Source organism: Ammodytes marinus, assembly GCF_949987685.1.
Source record: "Ammodytes marinus genome assembly, chromosome: 2".
Classification (NCBI taxonomy): domain Eukaryota; kingdom Metazoa; phylum Chordata; class Actinopteri; order Uranoscopiformes; family Ammodytidae; genus Ammodytes; species Ammodytes marinus.
Window position 1 is genome coordinate 13,156,380 of NC_137231.1, and position 21,025 is coordinate 13,177,404.

The 21,025-nt window shown below is 40.1% G+C and overlaps 1 protein-coding gene across 1 annotated transcript; it reads left to right on the forward strand.

Annotated features, from left to right (window-relative positions):
- Positions 1-1,646: 1,646 nt before the first annotated feature.
- On the forward strand, positions 1,647-19,232 carry inpp5l (inositol polyphosphate-5-phosphatase L). Its single transcript, XM_080037808.1, has 16 exons — positions 1,647-2,083; positions 6,504-6,545; positions 6,966-7,066; positions 7,699-7,786; positions 12,528-12,591; positions 13,221-13,324; positions 13,644-13,696; positions 14,725-14,844; positions 15,037-15,121; positions 15,238-15,333; positions 15,431-15,505; positions 15,883-15,956; positions 16,110-16,221; positions 16,537-16,605; positions 16,697-16,757; positions 17,486-19,232. Exons 1-15 carry the CDS (start codon positions 2,024-2,026, stop codon positions 16,736-16,738), a joined length of 1,185 nt encoding a protein of 394 aa, XP_079893934.1. The 5' UTR covers positions 1,647-2,023; the 3' UTR covers positions 16,739-16,757; positions 17,486-19,232.
- The last annotated feature ends 1,793 nt before the right edge of the window (positions 19,233-21,025 follow it).

Consider the following 21,025-nt stretch of genomic DNA (forward strand, 5'->3'; position numbering starts at 1 on the left):
GGCACTATGGTTTTAAGCTTGTTTTTACAGGAACTAGAAACAGCAGCATAATATATTTTTTTAAGTGCAGTTTAAAGTTGCATTTAAGGAATTTGTGTAGAATATAACTCTTCATTTGCAAAATATTGAATTCAAATGGAATGTGTAATAATAATAATAACAAGTAATCGTAAGGGTGTAGGTTCCTTTTTCTCTTTTGATTTATTTTTTAAAGATTTTTTGCTTTGACTTTCTGTGCTATTTTTGGCGATCAAGAACATTTCAAGTCTAATTTTATTTTGTCCAGTAGGCACCAAGCTGCTACAACACAGTCTGGCTTGAGAGCTTTGTTTTTAAGTCAAGTCAAATTTGAACATAATATTTTGTAGTATTTATTCCCTAGCGGACTGTACTCAAAATCACGTCTAAATGTAATGAAACATGGATGTACACAATTGCTGATTCTTTTGCAGCTGCTTCATCCAAATGCCGGTCCTCTCCTCCTGGCTTCAATAAACGGCCTCGGACTCCTTTTCAGGGTTGTTTCCCTTTTAAACAGTCCGGTGATGGACAAGGCAGCATTCTTTTGCATCTCTGTTGCTGCAGTTTCAAATGGATGTGTTGACGTTGGTGAATAAAGCACACAGGGCTCCGAGGCGGAGTAAGAGGAAGCAGGGAACTCAAAGGGTTGGCTGTGTAAACCATGCCATGGTTGAACCACTCACTAACGGCACTCTGGAGAGCCAGCGTCTGTCCCCGGCAGTCTTTTTGCCTTAGCCAGGGCTGGAGCGAAGACTGCTGGATGGCAAAGATCCATCCATTTCAAATGAAGGTTTAAGCTACTGCTCTGAAGTTCTCTGGGTAGGGAGGAAGCTGCTGTAGCTGAGCTGTAAAATATTGTGGTAACTCTGCAGTTGTAATGACTGGACGTTGAAGGACACAGGCTGGTCTGGAAAAATAACCCAAGCTCATAAAAAAACAGTCCCTCTAATGAACTACTAGCTTCTGCTGGTGTATAGCCTTTAACAAGAGCAGTACATGGGCCGAGCAGACGTCGCAATGGGACAAAAGTGACAGCAGTGATTACTGAAGAGCAAACCCCCTAAGGAAAAGTGACAGATAAACCTTGAACCCATGTTAAATAGCTGTTGATGCTTATAACTTGCATAACAGCTGGAGGGAAAAAGCTATTGTGAAAGCAAACTGTTAGTCAGCAGTAAGAGATTTCATTGAAGACAAAAGAAGTTCCACAAAGAGAAAGAACTTCCTGTTGAGACGACACAGAATGAGCACTGTGGTATGTTGACTAGAGGGAGTCCTTCAATATATTTTTACTACCTCGGGTAAAGTTACATAATGTTTTTTTGTATAACGCCGTACACGTTATTGAATCGTGTGTAGGATTTAGGAAGTATTTAGGCAACATAATGTTATGGAAACAAATTATAAGTAGTAAAGACTAAGTAGATACCTCTCAATAGGCTACAGACCACAAACCAGTTTCCATGGCACTCAAATATGAAAAGGGATTATCACTTTGGAGTGATGACCACGATGTTTGCTCAGCGGTGATATAAGGAAGACTGTAATTGACAGCGAGTGGGCGGAGCCCCGGAGTTGACTGCTCTGTCCGTTTATGAGTGTTTGTCTTGTTTGTCTGGGCAGCAGCAGATGCGCCGCCCAGGCTGCTTTTTAAGTCTGCTAAGAAGCCACTAGTCCTATTAACCGAGAGGAGGCGGGGATACACGCATATCGGCAATTAAACCAACTTACTGCTCCTAGTCTAGATGATGGATGTTGTGAGCACTGCTCCGACATACGAGGACGACCTGACACTACAGCCCGCCATCAACATAATTGGACCAGAAGCGACGCTGTATCACCAGTGCGATGTTGGTGTATTTTGAGCGGTGGTAGTTGCAATTTTTGGGCTCACACTAAGCCTTTATAAGTTCCCGGAAAGTCGCTTTTGAGTGCCTGGAGCGCAAGAGCGTCTCTCAACGATACTACGGAGTTTTCTCGAGCTGTTGGTGAAGGCGTTAACATGGAAACACACACTGATGTGCTGCTCGTCACCGCAAATGTCGGGTCTCTCTTTGACAATGTAAGTAGACTGTTACCTACTGTACGACCAACATTAAAACTACACCAGACTGCAAAGCTGCCAGGGGATTATACGTAATGTGTTTAGGCTGACAGATAAATAATTAGCCGAGGGGAAATTAGGTGAGTTTAACCTGGAGCGGGCTACGTTGCTAGCATACTCTTTCTATAATAGGATGCAACAAGTGTGCTAACCTCTTCACGCGCTTTCTTGTTACTACACTTGCAGTTCCCTCTCCACTAGGCCTATGTAGGCTATCCAATGCCATAATGTTTGTTTGATCAGTCGTGTCTCTCTGTCAGGCGTCGGTTGCATGTGCAAGAAAGTGCTCATCCGCTGTTGTATATTGCTAAATGAAAAGGTAGCCTACAAGCAAAAGTTGATCCATTATTATCACCCGCGGGACGAGCAAGATTCACGCCCCACGTGACCTGCTCCCGGTGTTACACCGAAATCTGTGAACCGTCATAAAATACACTGTGACATTGAAAGGTCAGCTTCAGCTATGAAAATATATTGAAATCAGTGAAATGTTAAACAAATACGCCTTTTGTCACTGCAGGTAGGCTACATCATAGCCTATATAACCTGTGACTGTGACAAATATTTAGGCTAGCAGGCCTAGTTAAAAACATTTTCTTTACAATCTGCTTAAAAGTAGGCTACACCAATATAAATACAATATAATAGCCTATAGTATAGGCTTATATAAAATTAAGAGGAGTTAACTTAAATCATGTATGTGACTGTTTGGGGAGGTCTTTCATAAGAACCTTATTTGGAATTTGATTTATGATTTGACAATTTTAAACTTTCTCAATTCTGTGACAGGCTATGTGTCAGCTCATATAATGTTCGTGTTCCTGCTGGCTGCATATCTTTGTCATTTTGGGTTGAACAAAGGTTCAACCCTCACAGATTCTGGCCAATTATTTTTGGTGTAACAGCAGACCTCACATGGACCACAAGACATTTTGACTGTTTACCTAAGTGGATCATTTTCCCCTGAACATCCCTGACATTATTATTATTATTATTATTATTATTATTATTATTATTATTATTATTATTATTATTATTATTATTATTATTATTATTCTTTCGGACAATTCCACACAATACACAATTATCTCTTTCACATCATACATCTTACTTTGTGTTGTCCGAAGGGTGACGGAAGAAGCCAAAGGCTTATCAGGTCCCGCCCCCATTTTCATCAGATTCAGATTCAGATACACAGATCTGTGTATCTGAATCTGAAATACTGTATATATAATACTGAAATATATACTGTATATATAATATTGAAATACTGTATTACCGAAATACTGTATTACATGAGATGTGTATCTATACACATCTCATGTAATACAGTATTTTGGTATGTGTCCAACTGCTGTGCCCTCCCCCCCTCACACACACACATTTGTATGTGGACCCACCTCATAGCCTCCCACAACTGGCAACTACACTTTGTTCAATCAAAATCACTGTTAATCATTTTAGTTCAGGGCAACCCTGTTTTGCTCACTCAATAGTGAGATTACATTATCCTCATTATGCTTTTAAATTGATGGCTCCGTCGTATCACTTTATTTCTATAATGCTATCTAAGTTAAAGTGTAGGCTATAAGCTAGTCTCATGTTACAACGTAGCTCTTAAAAATTAACAGTACGTTTTTTTTTAATAACATATTAAAGAGATTAGAGACTGTAGAGATTTGACTATTTTAAACACAGAATGTGCAGTGGTTTTTTGGTTTGGCCTATTTTGGGCTGACAAAACTCCTCAGACACTGCAGGGAGGCAAGCTCTTCCACTCATGGAAATTTGGCTCAAGACCATGTTTCCGGTGGCCAGATCTGGTTCCAATGAAAACATGTCAGATCCCATTGTGGGAGATATGTAAACAGATTACTATCTCCCCCCCCCCCCCCCCCTCCCCCGGTGGACTTGAGCTTTTACTCAGGCCCCCCTTATTTCTATAAACAAACACTCTTAAACGTTCCCCCAGCCTTTGGGATAAGAGCAAGACCTTAAGAACATCTCAGGAGGATAAATCCTATTGGTTTACACTGTGCTTGACTTACCCCGTTAAGAGTTGTTTAGCGAATTCGACAGTCAACTCTCACAGTTTCTCTGTGCCACCATCAGTGACATTTCTAAGCCACGAGCACACCATAGCAGCAGTAGTCCATTGTTTCTTGTGAGCTTGTGTAATGAATATGTATAGGCTAGGCTCGGCTGTAAATGGATACATATAACATTACACAAACTTTCCTTTTATTTATTCATACAAATGTTGCCAGACTAATGATAATCTGTCTGAGCCTTAGTTTTTCTGCGCTTATTATAGCCAAAAATACATTTCAATAACAGTGCTGCATTCTTATAAGCTAGCACTTTGTAACCTTGCTCCTGTATCAGCTTGCTTAGGATCTCCCTTGTTTAACGGGCCTGGCCTTGTCGTTGCCTGACACAGTGCCACTATAGTTTGCCTCAGAGGGAGGGGGGGGGGTGGATACTGTTTCGTTGCTGGAGATTGCGGATTAAGGTTTTCCTCTTCTAATTTTAAATGCATGAATTGAACATGAATATTAGCTGTAAAACATTTTAAAATGACATGTATGAATGAATCAGGATCACCGATGGCCATGAGTGCGTACAGACTGTGCTTGTAGCCAGTATGACGTGAGAGGAGTCCTTCAGGTTACTGTGGCTGCAGCATGTCACACACCGCCATGCAAATACACTATGCAAAGCCATGTCTCAGCTGGTATGAGTACGCACTACGCATGACATGTTTCCGACCAGCACTGACATTCTGAAGCTTGTGTATAAGACTAGAGGCTTCAGTGAGGTTAAAAACAACACTTTACAGGAGAAATATTTGTCACACCCACTGTGGACCTGTGCTTCCAGTGCCACGGCTCATAAACTAAACTTCAACACAGCGGCATAAATGGAAGTCTACCTGTGGTTACAAACGGGGAAAGGGTCTGCTATGAAAGCCTCAACCTTGTATGACAGATTGCTGCGTTTTTTTCAGCCTGCTTTTTATCATACGTGCTGAACAGTAAACTCAGCTGTCAGGTGGCCCTGCAATAAAATGAAATAAAGTCAGCGTCAGTGATGATTGTGTGGACGGTGGCCAGATTCATGACAGGTGCATGTACACTTGAATAAGATAACATCCTGGAACTCACAACTAATGTAACGAACAGGATAGTTTTTCCATTGTTTGTTCAAACCTGGTCAGTGTTCATCTTGGTTTCCTCTCTGTGATTGATGAAAGCCTGACTTCTACTTGACGTGTCGTCTGGTAGTAAAGTCATTTTAAAGCCTGAAGCTTTTTTGTTTGTTTTTTAATGATTGAATGAATGCCTTAGAAGGCCATAACAGACTTCATTTGTAAAGCTTCTTTAATCAAAATTGTGATGACAACAGATTAAATTAATGATTTACTCTGAAAGGAGTCTCTCATAGCAGTGACAAACCTGAAAATGATGATCTACATGATAAAAGTATGACCGACTCTCACTTTTCTCATCATTATTATTATTATTATTATTATTATTATTATTATTATTATTATTATTATTTTATTTTTTCACAGCGATTAAGCTCAGAAAAATAGAACTGAAACATCAATAAATAAATGGTCCTTGATGGAGACAAAAGACATGCACTTGAAGATGAAGATACTGTGAAACAATGGTAGAATGTGAACCTTCGAATAGTTTTAGCTTGCCAGCTAAAAAATGCTTTAGTGCCTTTACAAGAGTTTATTCTATGATGTTACAGTAGTATGCAGCACATGTTAATGTATAACACTGAGAGCAGTGGCTGGTGTCAATTTGTAATGTAAGTTAACTAATAATATGGTGAGCTGATGCTCAGTGTGTTTAACGTTTCCAGTTGTTCTAGTTAAGCTAGCTTGCCAGACAATCCTTACAATTGCTCCACTATTAAAATGTTAAAAGGGATATGAGAAGGAGAAGATGTGTGGCAAGTAAGTTAAAGATAAAAATTAAGTGTAAAGTTATTTTTAATCAAATGATTGGTGGTAAAGGAAGAAAAAGCTGGGTAAAAAAAAGTTGGGGGATGAAGGAAAAGTAGGCCTAAGCTTTATATTTCTGATTAAACTGACTTTTAATTATTTATATTTAATGTTATTTATTTATGTATTATTCACCTATATTTCTGACTTGGCTCGAGAAGCCTTAATGTGCTTAACCAACTTTGTGCTAACATGATAGCCATAACATCTTTATGTCGGTGTTTTGTTTACAGCTTGTTGCACTGCCCTCAGGTGGTCAGAAAAATAAATACAAGCCGGTTTAGTATTTGGATTTAGACCATTTCTTTCAGACAGATTGCATCCCTGTTTATGACATTTTCTATTTTCTAATTTTTCTAGGTGGGTGAAATTCAAAATGAATGGTTACAAGAATTGTATAAGGTAAGTGAGTTTTGCCCTTCTGGCTCTTGCACTGAAAATTCACAGTTAAACATTCAGTGTTTCTTCTCACATTTCTCTTATTTTTCTCTGACAATTTGTGCATAGTCTGGTGCAGTTCATGCAAATTAAAAAATGTTTCATTGCTGGTTCTGATCCTCCTTTCGTAGACAGCTGGCGTCATTATATGGGTGATGTCCCAACTTACAGGTCCATGTTACTCTGGAAAACGGACATGATGCTGATAACTGATCACACATAGCCACACCACATAGCATAGAAAAACTCCATATTTGATTTTAAAAAGTGACCCCTTACGGATAGTTAACATCAGCCTGTCACACACTGTGTTGCCCCTATTCACTCATGTAATGTTATGTAAAACCTTTTAACACTAACACTGGCTGTGCCTCCATGTTACAGACTATCCACACTCACAAGCCACAGTTCATCGCCCTGCACTTCCAGGAGGTTGGGGGGAAAGATTACATGGTCAACATGGGCCACGCTGAAAACTTCTTCAGGTATGATTAAAGTTCTACTCGTAATCCATGTTGCTCAGTAAAATCTATATTGTAAAGTATTGTGTGTATTCCTTCCTACTTTACCATGCACTTGATATTATAACAAACTTATCTTATTCATTATTGAATAATCTGCCCGATTTATTTTCTGCTTTAATCAGTAACGTTTTTGGTCTATAACTTATCAACAAACAAAAAAAAGACCATCTCAGTTTCCTCAAAGCCCAAGTTGACATATTTACAGTACATATGTTGTTTTAGTAAAAAAAACATTCACGTTTGAGAAGCTGGAACTAGTAATGTTTTTTTTTGCAAAAAAACGACATATTATACTTTACGTTATACTATATACTATACTACGTTTATCCAGGTCTTTTTTTTTATGTTGGACTCCTATAGAGCAGCTGGGCACGATTGACCGCACAGTAAAGTCTGTAGATCTTCAGAAAAATGTGCCCCTCTCCCTCTGTCTACCTTGCATTTTCAGCCTTCTCTCAAATCGTCTAAAGGTCTTTCCAATTCATGTTTCTTTGGCCATCAACTAATCAAACAACTTGTCACTTCAGCTGTACGTACAAGGGAATGAGCTCTCTTTCCTAATAATAGCCTCTGTTTTGGTCTGTTGTCTCCAGGAGGATTGAATCCAGTGAGGAAATGAAAGACTTTGACAGGGTCTGCATCTATGTGGACAACCAGTTCCAAGCAGAAGACAGCTTCACGGTAAGACACACAACCAAGTCCTGATACTCAGAGTAGTTCACATGTTCTTCCACCAGATGGCGCCCTCCTCTAAGTTAGTGGCCAGAGGTAGTTGGAGGGACTCAGCTGTTGACTGGAAAGAGGAAGTCAGAAACGTATGGTTTGCCTCAGCCTATAATGTAACAAAAATGTTGGACTGTAAAACAGCAAGCGTCAATGTGATGACGTCCTTTTTACTGAGTTGATTTGTGATGCACAAAGGCTTTCGTTGTTGCACTGTTGGCTTTGATCATACCTGTATAATAAATTCATGTTAAGGTTTCACAGTACAAGGACTGACAGCTTGTGTAAATTTGTATATTATATTTTTTTTGGGGGGGAGGTATTTTATTTTTTGATTAGTATTTATTTGTTTTATAAGTTCTGAAAATATAAAATATTGAATTGTGATAAACTAAAACGATTTTGCACAAAGGTTATCATGGGGTGTCTTTATTTGTCAGTCTAATTGAGGGTTTTCCGTTTCGATGAGGACCAGGAACTGAAAAAATTAATTAAACTGGGGAAAATTAACAATATCAGAAGGTTCAGATTGACATCATCAGAACGTGTAGATTTATATCATTAAAACGTGCAGGTTTTTCCTATTTGTTATCTGATTTGGTATGTGTGGCTATTTTTGTTTACGGGTTGTGTTAAAAACATCCAGGCTCACTGCACGTGCCGGACATGCAAAACAAACACAGGCTTAACTCAGTGACATGTGAGACAAAGATCTTAAAAGATATAGTTTGTTGTTGCAGTTCCACAGTGTGGGGACAGACCAATGACAGATGACAGGTTTGTTAAGTCATGCCACTATCTACATCTCTTACCGCCATCTTCTCAAGAACCCAGAGTCGGTCTCTAAAAGCGGAAGTTTGAGCTGGCGTTCTTCACTACCTGGGGCATCTCAGGTCGAGAAGGCCATTTCTTGCATCCAAAATATTGTTTCTGTTACCTTCACACAGCACAAGCAAGTTTTCGGAATTGCTCCCATGTTATAACCTCACAGTGGGCATCTGACAGTACGGCTGAGTTGAGATGATTGCTCCTGTTTTTGTCACCATGTTTAGATGTTCTGCTTTTAACGTGGATCGCTGCGGTGAAAGCACTCTCAATGGCTCAGACAGAGCTCAACTGTTCCATTGAAAAATCTTGAGTATTATAGTTTCATAAAGTGTGAAGTTGTGATATTAAAAAAAGGAATTATCAAAGGAACAATACCAGATACGTAATAGTGTTTGCCTAATTAAAAATATATTCTAATATCACTGACAACATTTTCATTAGACTAAACATGTATGTGGAGGTTAAGGTGATTTTCTTTGTGTACTTTGAAGCAAGTGTCTGAAAATAAAAGTGTTAAAACATTTAAAGTGTAATTTTTCGTTTGAATTTCTCAGAACCTTATTGCAGCTGCAAACTTCTGCACTTTCGGGATGTTTTTGATTTACAGTCAAACCGAAACCTATTGGACGTGTTATAACTTTTGCCTTGTGGCCAGAGGTAGTTGGAGGGACTCTGCTGGTGACTGGAAAACGGAAGTCAGAAACTTATGTATGGTTTGCCTCAGCCTATAATGTAACACACATTTTGAACTGTAAAACAGCAAGCGTCCGAATTCATTAGGTCATGTCAAGGAATGTGATGACGTCCTTTTTATTGAGTTAAAGCTGGGGTGGAGGATTTGGGGAGAAAATGGCAGTTGGGATAGAGATTTGAATCCAAATACGTCAAGCGCTCCACCTGTTCTCTTTGGTCCCTCCCCTATGGTCCCTCCCTGACACGTTCTACACCAACAATGTCGTGCCAAAGTGAATGGACAGTCCCAACAGCCAATGAGAACAGAGAATCGGAGCCTCGCTCTGATTGGTCAAAGTGTACAGCCCATGTTAACTTTGACCAGAAATCATATACCCCAGCTTTAATATGTGATGCACAAATGCTTTCGCCGTTGCACCATTGGCTTTGATCATACCTGTATATTTAATTAATTTTAAGGTTTCACCGTACAAGAACTCACACTGGTACAATTTTTTTGGATTAGTATTTGTTTTGTAAATTGTGAAAATATAGATTATAGAATTGTGATAAACAAAAATTATTTTGCACAAAGGTTATCATGTGATGTCTTTATCTGTATATCTAATTGAGGGTTTTCCGTTCCTGATGAGGACCAGGAACTGAAAAAAAAAATTAAACTGGGGAAAATTAACAATATCAGAACGTGTAGATTTATATCATTAAAACGTGCAGGTTTTTCCTATTTGTTATCTGATTTGGTATGTGTGGGTATTTTTTCTTTACGGGTTGTGTTAAAAACATCCAGGCTCACTGCACGTGCCGGACATGCAAAACAAACACAGGCTCACCTCAGTGACATAGTGAGACAAAGATCTTAAAAGATATAGTTTGTTGTTGCAGTTCCACAGTGTGGGGACAGACCAATGACAGATGACAGGTTTGTTTAGTCATGCCACTATCTACATCTCTTACCGCCATCTTCTCAAGAACCCAGAGTCTGTCTCAAAAGCGGAAGTTTGAGCTGGCGTTCTTCACTACCTGGGGCAGGTCGTGAAAGCCATTTCTTGCTTCCAAAATATATTTTTCTGTTACCTTCACACAGCACAAGCAAGTTTTCGGAATAGAAAGTGTGTTTGTAGTTGCTTACGATTGGGTTTTTCCGCATTAGTTTGTCTGAAATTTGGCCCCCCGGTTAAGACGAGTAACACCCCTCCAGTTGAGAAGTGGCTGAGTATTTTGTTAAACTATTAACCCTTGCTCCTCCCATGTTATAACCTCACAGTGGGCGTCTGACAGTAGGGGTCAACAGCTGCATCTGTAGACTGAAGGTGTGTGAAGTAGAACGGGGGAAAGTCAATGGCCAGGTGTGGGGGGGAAAGACAGGCCAAAGTCAATACATTTAACTCTAGATTAAAACTATTGATCCCCAGCCCCATTTGATAAATAAAGTGTGAGGGGATGATGGGGGGGGGCAGAAGACAGCTGGGACTAAGTTTCCCCTGCGCTCGAGTGCTCGCGTGGGCTCTACTGTTTGCCCTGAGCGGGTTGCAGCCGCCTCCCACTCCTCCTAATGCCTCATTCTCATTTCGTCTATGCCACCCGCATTGATTTTCAATTTGTTTCCCCCCCTGGCTGCGGATCATCAGTTATGTGGCCAAGAGAGAGTTTAGGGGGGATTTACTTTCAGGGGGGGGGGGCTTCAGGAGTAGAGGGGGCAGACTCGCCATGCGTTCCCTGTACAAATGGTGTTTTGATAAAAAATCACTTGTAAGTCAATATTTTTTTATTAAACTGTGCACAAACCTGATTGATGAAGATGGGTGTTTGGCCGAGTATGTGGAGGAGAATGTGCATCTGTGTGTTTGTTTGTGTGTATGTGTGTGTGCCCGCATGTGTACTTTGCAGCACTGTTAAAACATGACATTGTCACTGATTCCACATAAACCAGGCCAAATTAAGATCTGTTGTCCCAAGCTAATTATCTGAATATAGCCCTTGAATCATAATTTTACTGAAAATTGTTGACGGAAATGACAATAAAACCTATTTAGCTTTTGAGAAACAGTCTTTGTGAGCTCCTAGTCTTAGCATGAAGTCAACAGGCCTGTCAGAGTCGTTCAAATCGAACCTCGGTTTTGGACAAGTTGGCCGCTAATTGCCGCTCAGTGGAGTTGACCGCTGAGACTCTTCCATTTTGTTAAATGAGGATGCCTTTGGCACTGAAGATAAATGATCTCTTCAGGGAGAGATCTCTCATGCTGGATGTTTAGTGTGTGTGTGTGTGTGTGTGATTGTGTGCGGGCTGGGGAGGTTTGCACAGCGGTTTGTCACGCCCCGAGACCTCCGAGCACCGGCCGATTTTTCTTCGGCCCCCAGTCACAGTGGCAGCGTTGGCAGACAGCAGGCCTACTGCTTAATACCTTTTAAATTGTTTTAATTTTCTGTCTTTATTGATCTCGCAGGGCACGATTAATCAGATCAGTGGAGCAGGCAGTTAGTACATTAAAAATTGTCAGCCTCATGTCAGGGATGATTGGGCGCTGAGGTGCGTGTGTGTGTGTGTACGGGTGGTTTGGTGTGTTTGCTTTGAACGTCTATATTCTTTAAAGTTTCATGCGTCTTTGGGAGAGTAACAATATACTGTGTGGTGCCGGATTGTTCAATATGAGGCTCACAATTCAGCTCACACGATGGGGAAATAATGAACTATTCAATTCATCATCTCAGAGGTTCAAGTTGAGATGATAGCTCGTGTTTTTGTCACCATGTTTAGATGTTCTGCGAGTATTATAGTTTAATAAAGTTTGACGTTGTGATATTAAAAAAAGGAATTCTAACCTTTTACCAGACACGTAATTGTTTTTGCTTAATTGAAAATATATTCTGATATCACTGACATTTTCATTAGACTAAACATGTATGTGGAGGCTAAGGTGATTTTCTTTGTGTACTTTGAAGCAAGTGTGAAAATAAAAGTGCTGAAACATTAAACGTGTCATTTCAGTATGCATTTCTCAGAACCTTATCGCAGCTGCAAACTTCTGCACTTTTGGAATGCTTTCAGATTTACAGTCAAACCAGAACGTATTGGACGTGTTATAATATTTTCTACTGTGACGTTGCCAGGTACTTTCATTAGATGTTGTCAAATATTTGTTCTTTATCTCTCTCTCTCTCTCTCTCTTTCTCTCCACAGGCTTTGGGGAGCATGTACTTCATCCACAAGACACTGAAAAACATCTTTCACTATGATTTTAATGGTAAAAACTTTACTCCTTATGCATGATGTTTTGCATCGATTTTTATCATTTCGGAGTTTGTCAGCTGGTGATGGATTGGTATTGGGCTTTTTCCTTTAAAAACATCAACAACTCCCCTCGTGCCCTGAACTGTTTTGGTTACGGCTAATAAATGGCCGATGCGAGCAGTGTTGCATATGATTGGCAAGATTCTTGTTCTGGATGTTTTAATATCAGGGTTTTTCAGGACATTTCTCTGTGTATGATGACAGTTTGATGGCCTCCCCTTTCCCCAGTCCTGATATCTGCAAAGATCCCTGAATATAAAGTGGAACTGTTATTTTCCTGCTGCATAGTCCAGTCACGTTAGGCGTGAAAAAGCTCCTCAGAAAAGCTTATGGAAGAACCATAAACATCCTGCAGCTGCCACTCGCTGTGTGGCCCAAACCAATTGTTGTTCGCCAAACACTCGTCTAATGGCTCGCTTATAGATCCGCTCATCACGTATGCCGCTCTGATGAGGTTAACACCAGTTTATTGATTGCTGTTTGCATATTTTATCACTCTTTTACATGTCAACCCTCTCTCTCTCTCTCTCTCTCTCTCTCTCATCCCCTCTCTCTCTGTCTCTCTCTCTCACCCACTCACAGTTAAGGATTTTAAAGCAGTGTCAGGGCAGAACAAGCACTTTGGACGTCTGGACGAGGTCACCACTGTGGAGAAAGAGAAATTCCCAAAGAATTTCTGGCCTGATGTGAGTATGTATGCATGAGCGTGTATATGTGTATGCTAGGGTTGTCTAGTGTGTGTGTGTGTGTGTGTGTGTGTGTGTGTGTGTGTGAGTGTGTGTGTGTGTGTGTATAGGGAGGGGTACATGAGGGCCAAAGGGAGATGTTGGGACAAATGAGTCCACTGGGGCTGCAGGGGGCTGTCTGCCTGCCCTGACAGGGAGATGAGACAAATTATGTTGAAGAGACAAATTATGTGGCAGAATCAATAATTATCAGTTTGGCCCTTCACAGACCACGGCTCACTGCTGTTTAGTGACTCACCCTAATTTGTCTCTGTTGCAGTTCAAGTGGTCCAGAAAGGGCTTCGTGAGGACCCGCTGGATCATACACAACCAGTACGTACTGTTCACTGAACCTCACCTTGATTTAAAATAGGTCAAGTTTGGAGTCATTTTCACTTTTGGTTGTCTTGTTGACCTGTTGTGACATCCATTTACTGGAAATACTGCTCTGACTTCTGAGTGATAAATCTTTTACTTCCACAGTAGCACTTTAAACAGCTTTGAAAGCCACGTGTTCATCCGTTACTGGCCCCGGTTCCACGCATTAGCTTTTAGAGTTCTCTGTAATGAGAAATGAAAGAAAAAAAAATTGTGAATGATTTATCAGTCAGCAAACAAAGGAAGATCTGTTTTGTTTTCACTTCTGCTTCCAATTCCAACAACACCGAAGAGGAGATATATGAGATACTTAATATGACATGCCTTGAGATATACTACATGAATTTGTTTTTCTACAAAACCATTTTTCTCGATTTGAAAGCAGTTTTATTTAACTTATAATAATATTTAATTATTATTTGATTAGAAACGTAATTATAATGTGTGATTTGAATCCAGTGAATTGAAATTGTGCTAAATATAACCTAGGAACGGATGAGGAGAAATCACACGGTGCTGCAGCCACAGCCTGTGTTTTGTTTGATAACACAGGTCACTATTTGCTCTGCTGTGTTGTTACCTGGGTCTAGTAACAAAAGGAGCCCACAATCTGTGTGCCACAACATCCCTCTGTGAGTCAACACGGCCCGTTGGTTGGATGCACATTAATTGTTTTCCAGTGACAGCCGGAAGAAAAGGAGTGAACGCGCAGCACGAAAGACAAATGTGTTTGTTTAGCATTAACACGAGGGCACTTACAGATTAGAAAGCTCCACTTAAGTGACATGTGTTGGCACAAGTACACACACACACACACACACACACACACCCACACACACACACACACACACACACACACACCCAGAGACAAACACACATGCACTTATCAGATGCCAGGTTTTGGTGTAATCAGATTGTTTCCCGTGTCCTCTCACCACCTGCCACTATTTCACATGTTTTCTGTTTTGTTTTGTTCCTGGCAGAGGTCTAGACCTGGTCAATGTCCACCTGTTCCATGATGCCTCCAACCTCATTGCCTGCAACTCCAGTCCGTCCATTTACTCAGCCAACCGCAAAAACGCTCTCAGATATGTCATCAACAGGTCAGATATAATTCCAGCTTCACACACCTATGAAAAACATGAGTAAAAAATATACACGATGGCAGAACATAGACACTGAGCTACATCCTTAAATAATATAGTCAGAATACAATGTTGGCCAATTTCCTTGTAACCATGATATTTCAGTTAAAATATGAATTTTTGATTCCTGACTTTGCTGTTTCTCTCCAGGATATCAGACAGCCGCTATACTCCTCTGCCTTTCTTCCTTTTCGGAGATTTCAACTTCCGTCTGGACACACTTAGTCTGGTCCAGGTATGCAAGCACTTCTATCTCTCCTAAAGCCCAGGTGATGAGGATATTTATCAGCCGGGCTTTTTTTCACAAAGACCCTGCGTTTGTATGTGTTTTTTTTTTTTTTTCGTGAGCAGCATCTGTCAACTTCGGCGGATGTGCAGACGGTGAAGAAGGACAGCAGTAACCAAGTGGCCAAAATCATCTGTGAAGAAAAAGACAACGACCACCAGGTGATTAAATGTTTAAACCCAGTTCAGTTGGGGCGGCAACTGGCGTTTTATTTTATTTGTGGAGCTGCTTTTACTTTGTCCACCCTTTCGCCCGCAGGTGCTGCTCCACATTGAGGAGAAGATGTTTGCCTACCTGCACCAGGCGGTTTTCAGGGCGGACAATGGCAAAGCGGTGAGAACACAGTCTTGACCTTTGAACACACAAACATAAACACTCACACACACACACACACACACACACACACACACACACACACACACACACACACACACACACACACACGACTATAACCAAATACCACAGGCTGCTTAGCAACTATCTGACATGTCTTGGCAGATTTTAGATTATATCCTATCAGCGGAAACACATTCTTATGAATGACAGTCGGGTAAACACAACTGCTCGAAAGTACACAATGTTTCGATAACTTAACGATAGGTGAAAATGGGGTTTTCAGCTGTGTTCAAGTTGTACTCGCTCATCTAAACTTGGCCCTTATGCGGGGTGACTTCCTGTAGCGCTAATCAGTAATGGCCTCTATCCCTCAGCTTTTGAAATATGACAAAGAGATCGCAGCCTTTCATGATGTCATTACGGAAGAAGACATCAAGTTTCCACCCAGGTAAGACCAAATGAGCTGTTTGTGGTAAAACACTTCATTGTTATCCCTAAACAAATCCACTGTCTCTTTGGGGTACGACAATTGTATCTGTACTATTGCTCTTTGTCACTCGAAAAAAACAAGGACTGCTCTCTATCTCCCTCTCTCTCTCAGCTACCCCTACAGTGAAGAGTACACTAAGCCGACCCAGTACATGAACACTCGCTGTCCTGCCTGGTGCGATCGTATCCTCATGTCACACACCGCCCAAGAACTCCTTCACAAGGTCAACCACTGATTCTTATTAATGGATTCAAAGCTGAAATACATAACTGTTTTGTTTGTTAGCTTGTAGTAACGCTTCCACACAAGGTGACTTTAAGTGAATAATAGAGGACCTTTAATGCCAGTATCCCCAAAAAATCTGGATATCATCTGCTTTAAGCCGTGGTTGTCAATGTGTGGGTGAACATGTAATATACTGTACCAGCTCTGTCATACTGTCATGTAGTCCAACCCGGGCAAACGTGACTAAAAGCAAAAATTGAAAGAAGTTATTTATACAATAACAGTGTATTTACAAGATTGTTCTTCTTTTCAGAGAGATGACGGTGAGAATAGCGTGGTTTACAACACAGTGGGTCCTAATATCTGTATGGGAGACCATAAGGTAACAGCCTTAATACCATGTAAAAACATGCAGGCAAACAGAGCAGCCATGTGGAGTAACTCCGGTGTGTCCTTTTTGCTTTTTCTTGTAGCCGGTTTTCTCGTTCTTTTCACTGAAGACAAATCACCATTGACTTGGATCCGTCTCTGTGGGTAAGAACATGTGCCACTGCCATCCACTTTCTTTCCAGCATATTGAAGTGTCTATGGTTCTATGTGGGGATTACAGAGTTAGGTTAGGGGATTCAGTGTGTGTGAGAGCGATCACAGTAATCTTGCTTGGGTCCCCAGAGAGCCATAACCCAGGCTGGCCCATTGGAGTGGGGATATGAACTAAGATGAAGTGCCTGCGGGACACGAGCGCTCCTTTTGTGTCCAGCGTAGTCGGACCACAGGCCATCAGCACCTTTTCACTGATCTATGTCTATTGAATCCTCTCCACTGTCACTGTGGCTACAAACACTAAGTGCTGGCCCCCTCTCTTCATTAATTACCACCTGGATGGTCGGCCGGAGAGACATGCATTGTGCCGGACACCGTATATTGGCATTTTTACGGCCATGATTTTGTTTTGCTGCCGTTTTAGATTTATTTTTTTCAAGAATGGACTGCTTTTTCATGAGGGTCCTTCAGTAGAGGGCTGCAAAATGATGAGATCCACACACAATGATAGTGACTTTTAAAATGAGCTGCAACCAGCTCGCTTTTTCCTTTTTAGTATTTGAAACTTTGAGACACAAGGATAATTTAATTAATTAGATAATTCAGTAACCTGGTGGTAGCTACATTTTAGTAGTAAGAGAGACATTTCATCTCATTTCATCTCATCTTGTGTGTGTGTGTGTCTGTGTGTGTGTGTGTGTCTGTCTGTGTGTTTCCAGAAGGTAATCAGCACAATTGGTTACCTGAAACAACCCACCCATCAGCCAGCTCGACACAGTTGGTCCCCTCCCAGTGAAAACCCCGTCTCTCAAATGTGATCTCATTGCCACACACTGTCGACCACAGCTCCAGTGACACCAACAAAGTGTATGCGTATTTCCCACCGACTTGAATTCTCTGAGGATGTTCCTACACTTCCTACCCGCTTGGACCCCACAAAGACTGTTTTTTGAATGCGACCACACGATGACGTAAAGGCTGCAGCGAGTGACTGTAGACCAGGCCCTTTACACGGACCAGTGCACGTGCATATGCAAAACATACAGTACATCTTTTAAAATAACAAATTGACTCTTGTCATCGGCATTAAATCCTTTTTTAAACGGCCGCACTCAGTCCAGCCACCCTTGTAGCAACTGAACTCCCACTCTGTTTTAAATCAGCGTTTGAATTCAGCCAATCAGAATCCAGTATGGTTAAACCCCCATGTAAATATTATGACAAACATTACTGTTGTTATCAGCCACAGTCCAAGTTAAAAACAAAATAATGAAAAGTAAAAGATTAAGGATTTTTAATAACAAGTAGTAGTGCTGACTTGTGGGTGTGCTTTTATGTTGTATTTTAAGCCCTTTTTAGTTCAGGTAATTCATTTTGTTACAGTTATCCATCACTGTGAGCGGGATTCTACAGTCAGTGACGTGTTGTTTTTCCGACACATAGCTACTTCCCTACAGTGGCTTTAATCATGTCTCTGGATTAAATACGGTAACTAAATCCATTTTTAAATTTATTTTGATACAGTAATTTGACAATTTTAATATAGAAATGACACTAGTGGAGTGACAGCGGACAAAGGAAATAAACCGACAACAGCAGTTTTGTCTGTTTATTGAATGCTGTAATATGATCTGAATTCCTTCATAAAACACAGCCGCAGAGTATTTCACCCTGTTGATGTCTTTCTCTGTACCGACTGTACACTTATACCAAGTGCTTTATTCCACAAGTTATAACTTAGATGATTCCTAGTTTTCAAACTGTTAAAGATCTCTACCATTGTTTTCTGGTTGGCGTCGAAATTACATTGCCAAAATAAGTATACTGTGGGCCTCTCATGTTTACTTCTAAATGCAGTTAAAAGAGAGTGTTTTTTTTCCATTGCGTGGTTTCACCTGAACTTCACAACACCCAGTATATATATTTACAGTATATACATACAACACAGAGGGCAGTGTTTGTGTTTGGATTTCTTAGATTTTTGTTTTGTTGATTCATAGTCTCGTACTGTAGTACCAGTGCTGTAATATATACTATTGGGTAGATTTCTTTTTTATGTATTGGGCTTTTTGACTAATTTAAAGAGTTTTTAAAATAGGTTTTTGGTTTGCTACATTCCATCCATCCAATAGGTATACCCTATTGTCATTGAACTGACATTTTATTTAACTTTCTGGATTAAAAAAGAAATCCCTTCTCAGGCATGGATTCACAGAAACTTCACAGATTCACATTTAGATTGTCTGTCACGTTTGTGCTGTGGGACTGAAGCCTGGCCACAACAAGAAAAGTTAAGAACGAGAAAATGTCTGTGTAGATTGATAACAGGTTTGAAACCATTTAGCGGTTTACTGTGGACCAGTCGAGGGGAGCTGGCTTTATTGTTTATTGTAACTTTCACCTTTTAGAATAACTCTGGTCGCACACTACATTATTGTAATAATTCACTTTTGTAAATAAAATATTATCCCCATAAATATGTTGCATTGCTTTTTATTGGCTTTCCCAGCATTGGATATGATGCAATACATGTCAGTGATTTAGAGCTTTGGCTTTTGGGAACAACCACAGTTTAAGTCACCTCTTTGAGGGAAATGGTTTTCTAGATCTACAATCTCATTGGTCTTTTCTACTTTCATGAGGTTGAAAGTAGAGACCAACGATTATGATTATAATCATCCAATTGTAATGCTGGATGGATTTTTGTGTGGGTCCGATTGAAAAATTATAGACCAGAGCCATGCTAGATGGACAATGAAACTGGATTTAATTAATCCAAGGTGCATATATAACTGTACGTCTGTGTCATGCATTCAGTTTTTATAGTTATAGAAATGAGCTGTGCTTATTTCGTGGCAGTAGAAAAATGACGTCTTAAACAGAGGAGGTATTAGGCCTGCCCTCTAAAGCTAGAACAGGCCGGCTATTAGGGACGTTCGGTTTAGATTGAAAGTCTTCAAGGATCAACAAATCAACATACCGATTCAGACTTATATTGCTTTTCAGTTTTGTGTTGATCCAGCAGTCTGACCTGGAAAAATACACATGATGAAATAAAACTTAGCCAATGACTATGTGTTACACTAACATGTGAGTCATCAAAGCAGACGTGTCTCAGTCAGAGCCGCTCCCTCTGCTTTCTCCTATTAGAGAATCATCAGGCTTGAAACACACTCAGCCTAAACGGTAAATGAGCTGATCTGTTGGTATTGATTTCATGTTGAAGTGGGTTGTGGGGGGTGTCATTGTCTTCAATGAAGCCACACCACAATGGTAAATCACACGAGATTGGACCTTTGACCTTTACACTTCTCTCCGGCATTTCATTTTAACTGTCACTTGACAGCAACATAAACTTGCAGAATTAAAGCTATTACAGCCAGATTATGTATGTCACTATGTCAAATCCTTCACTTTAAAGCAGACAACTTGGTTTAATTAATGATTCACAATAATTGATTGTGCAACGTTTCTTTATTTTTTATTTTTTACATGGTCCACCTTAAACTTTGCAAAGTTCAAAAGCCAGTATACACTAATGAAACAGTTTTTTGTTTATTGTAACCAACTTCAAGTATAGATTCAATTTAAGAATTTAGCAGAAGCACCAAAAAATTGTCACAATATTACTTAACCTACAAAGATATGTGCCATCTGTTCTTGATTTTGTATTTGTTCTTTAAATCTTCTAAATTGTTTAACCTTTTTAATGTTTGCACATAATTTAGGTGTATGATTGTTGATAAAGAGGATTTTGTGGTTATTTTGCCATTTTGTAATTTCATAGCAGTTTATGTTGAAATTTAAATCAGCACCAAATGATTACAAACAGCTTCGACTTTTCACAAAGAGAATGTATCAATGACTTCAGATAACTCCTCTTTTTTATTTATCAATATTGCCAATAGCATCATGCAGCTTTTTTTATATTTTCTTTTTTCTTACAAAAATGATATGTGACATAACTAACTTCCCACACACTAGTGTAACATTGGAAAAGGTCAGAGATCATTTCTTACAGTAACAAATTAAAATAATAAAGTAATAAAAGTAGCCTAAATATCTCTTCAGCTTAATTTTTACAGCCCGCTCTTCCGTTAGTTGGATGACCTCGAATGACCCCTTCTGAACATGCTTAACTGCTCAATTAATAAACTTTGAATTCGAAACAGATGACTTTTAATACAGCATGCATGTCTACTGGGAAGCGCACGGCGTGCGAGTGTTCACGTGTGTGTGTGCGTGCGTGCGTGAGTTTG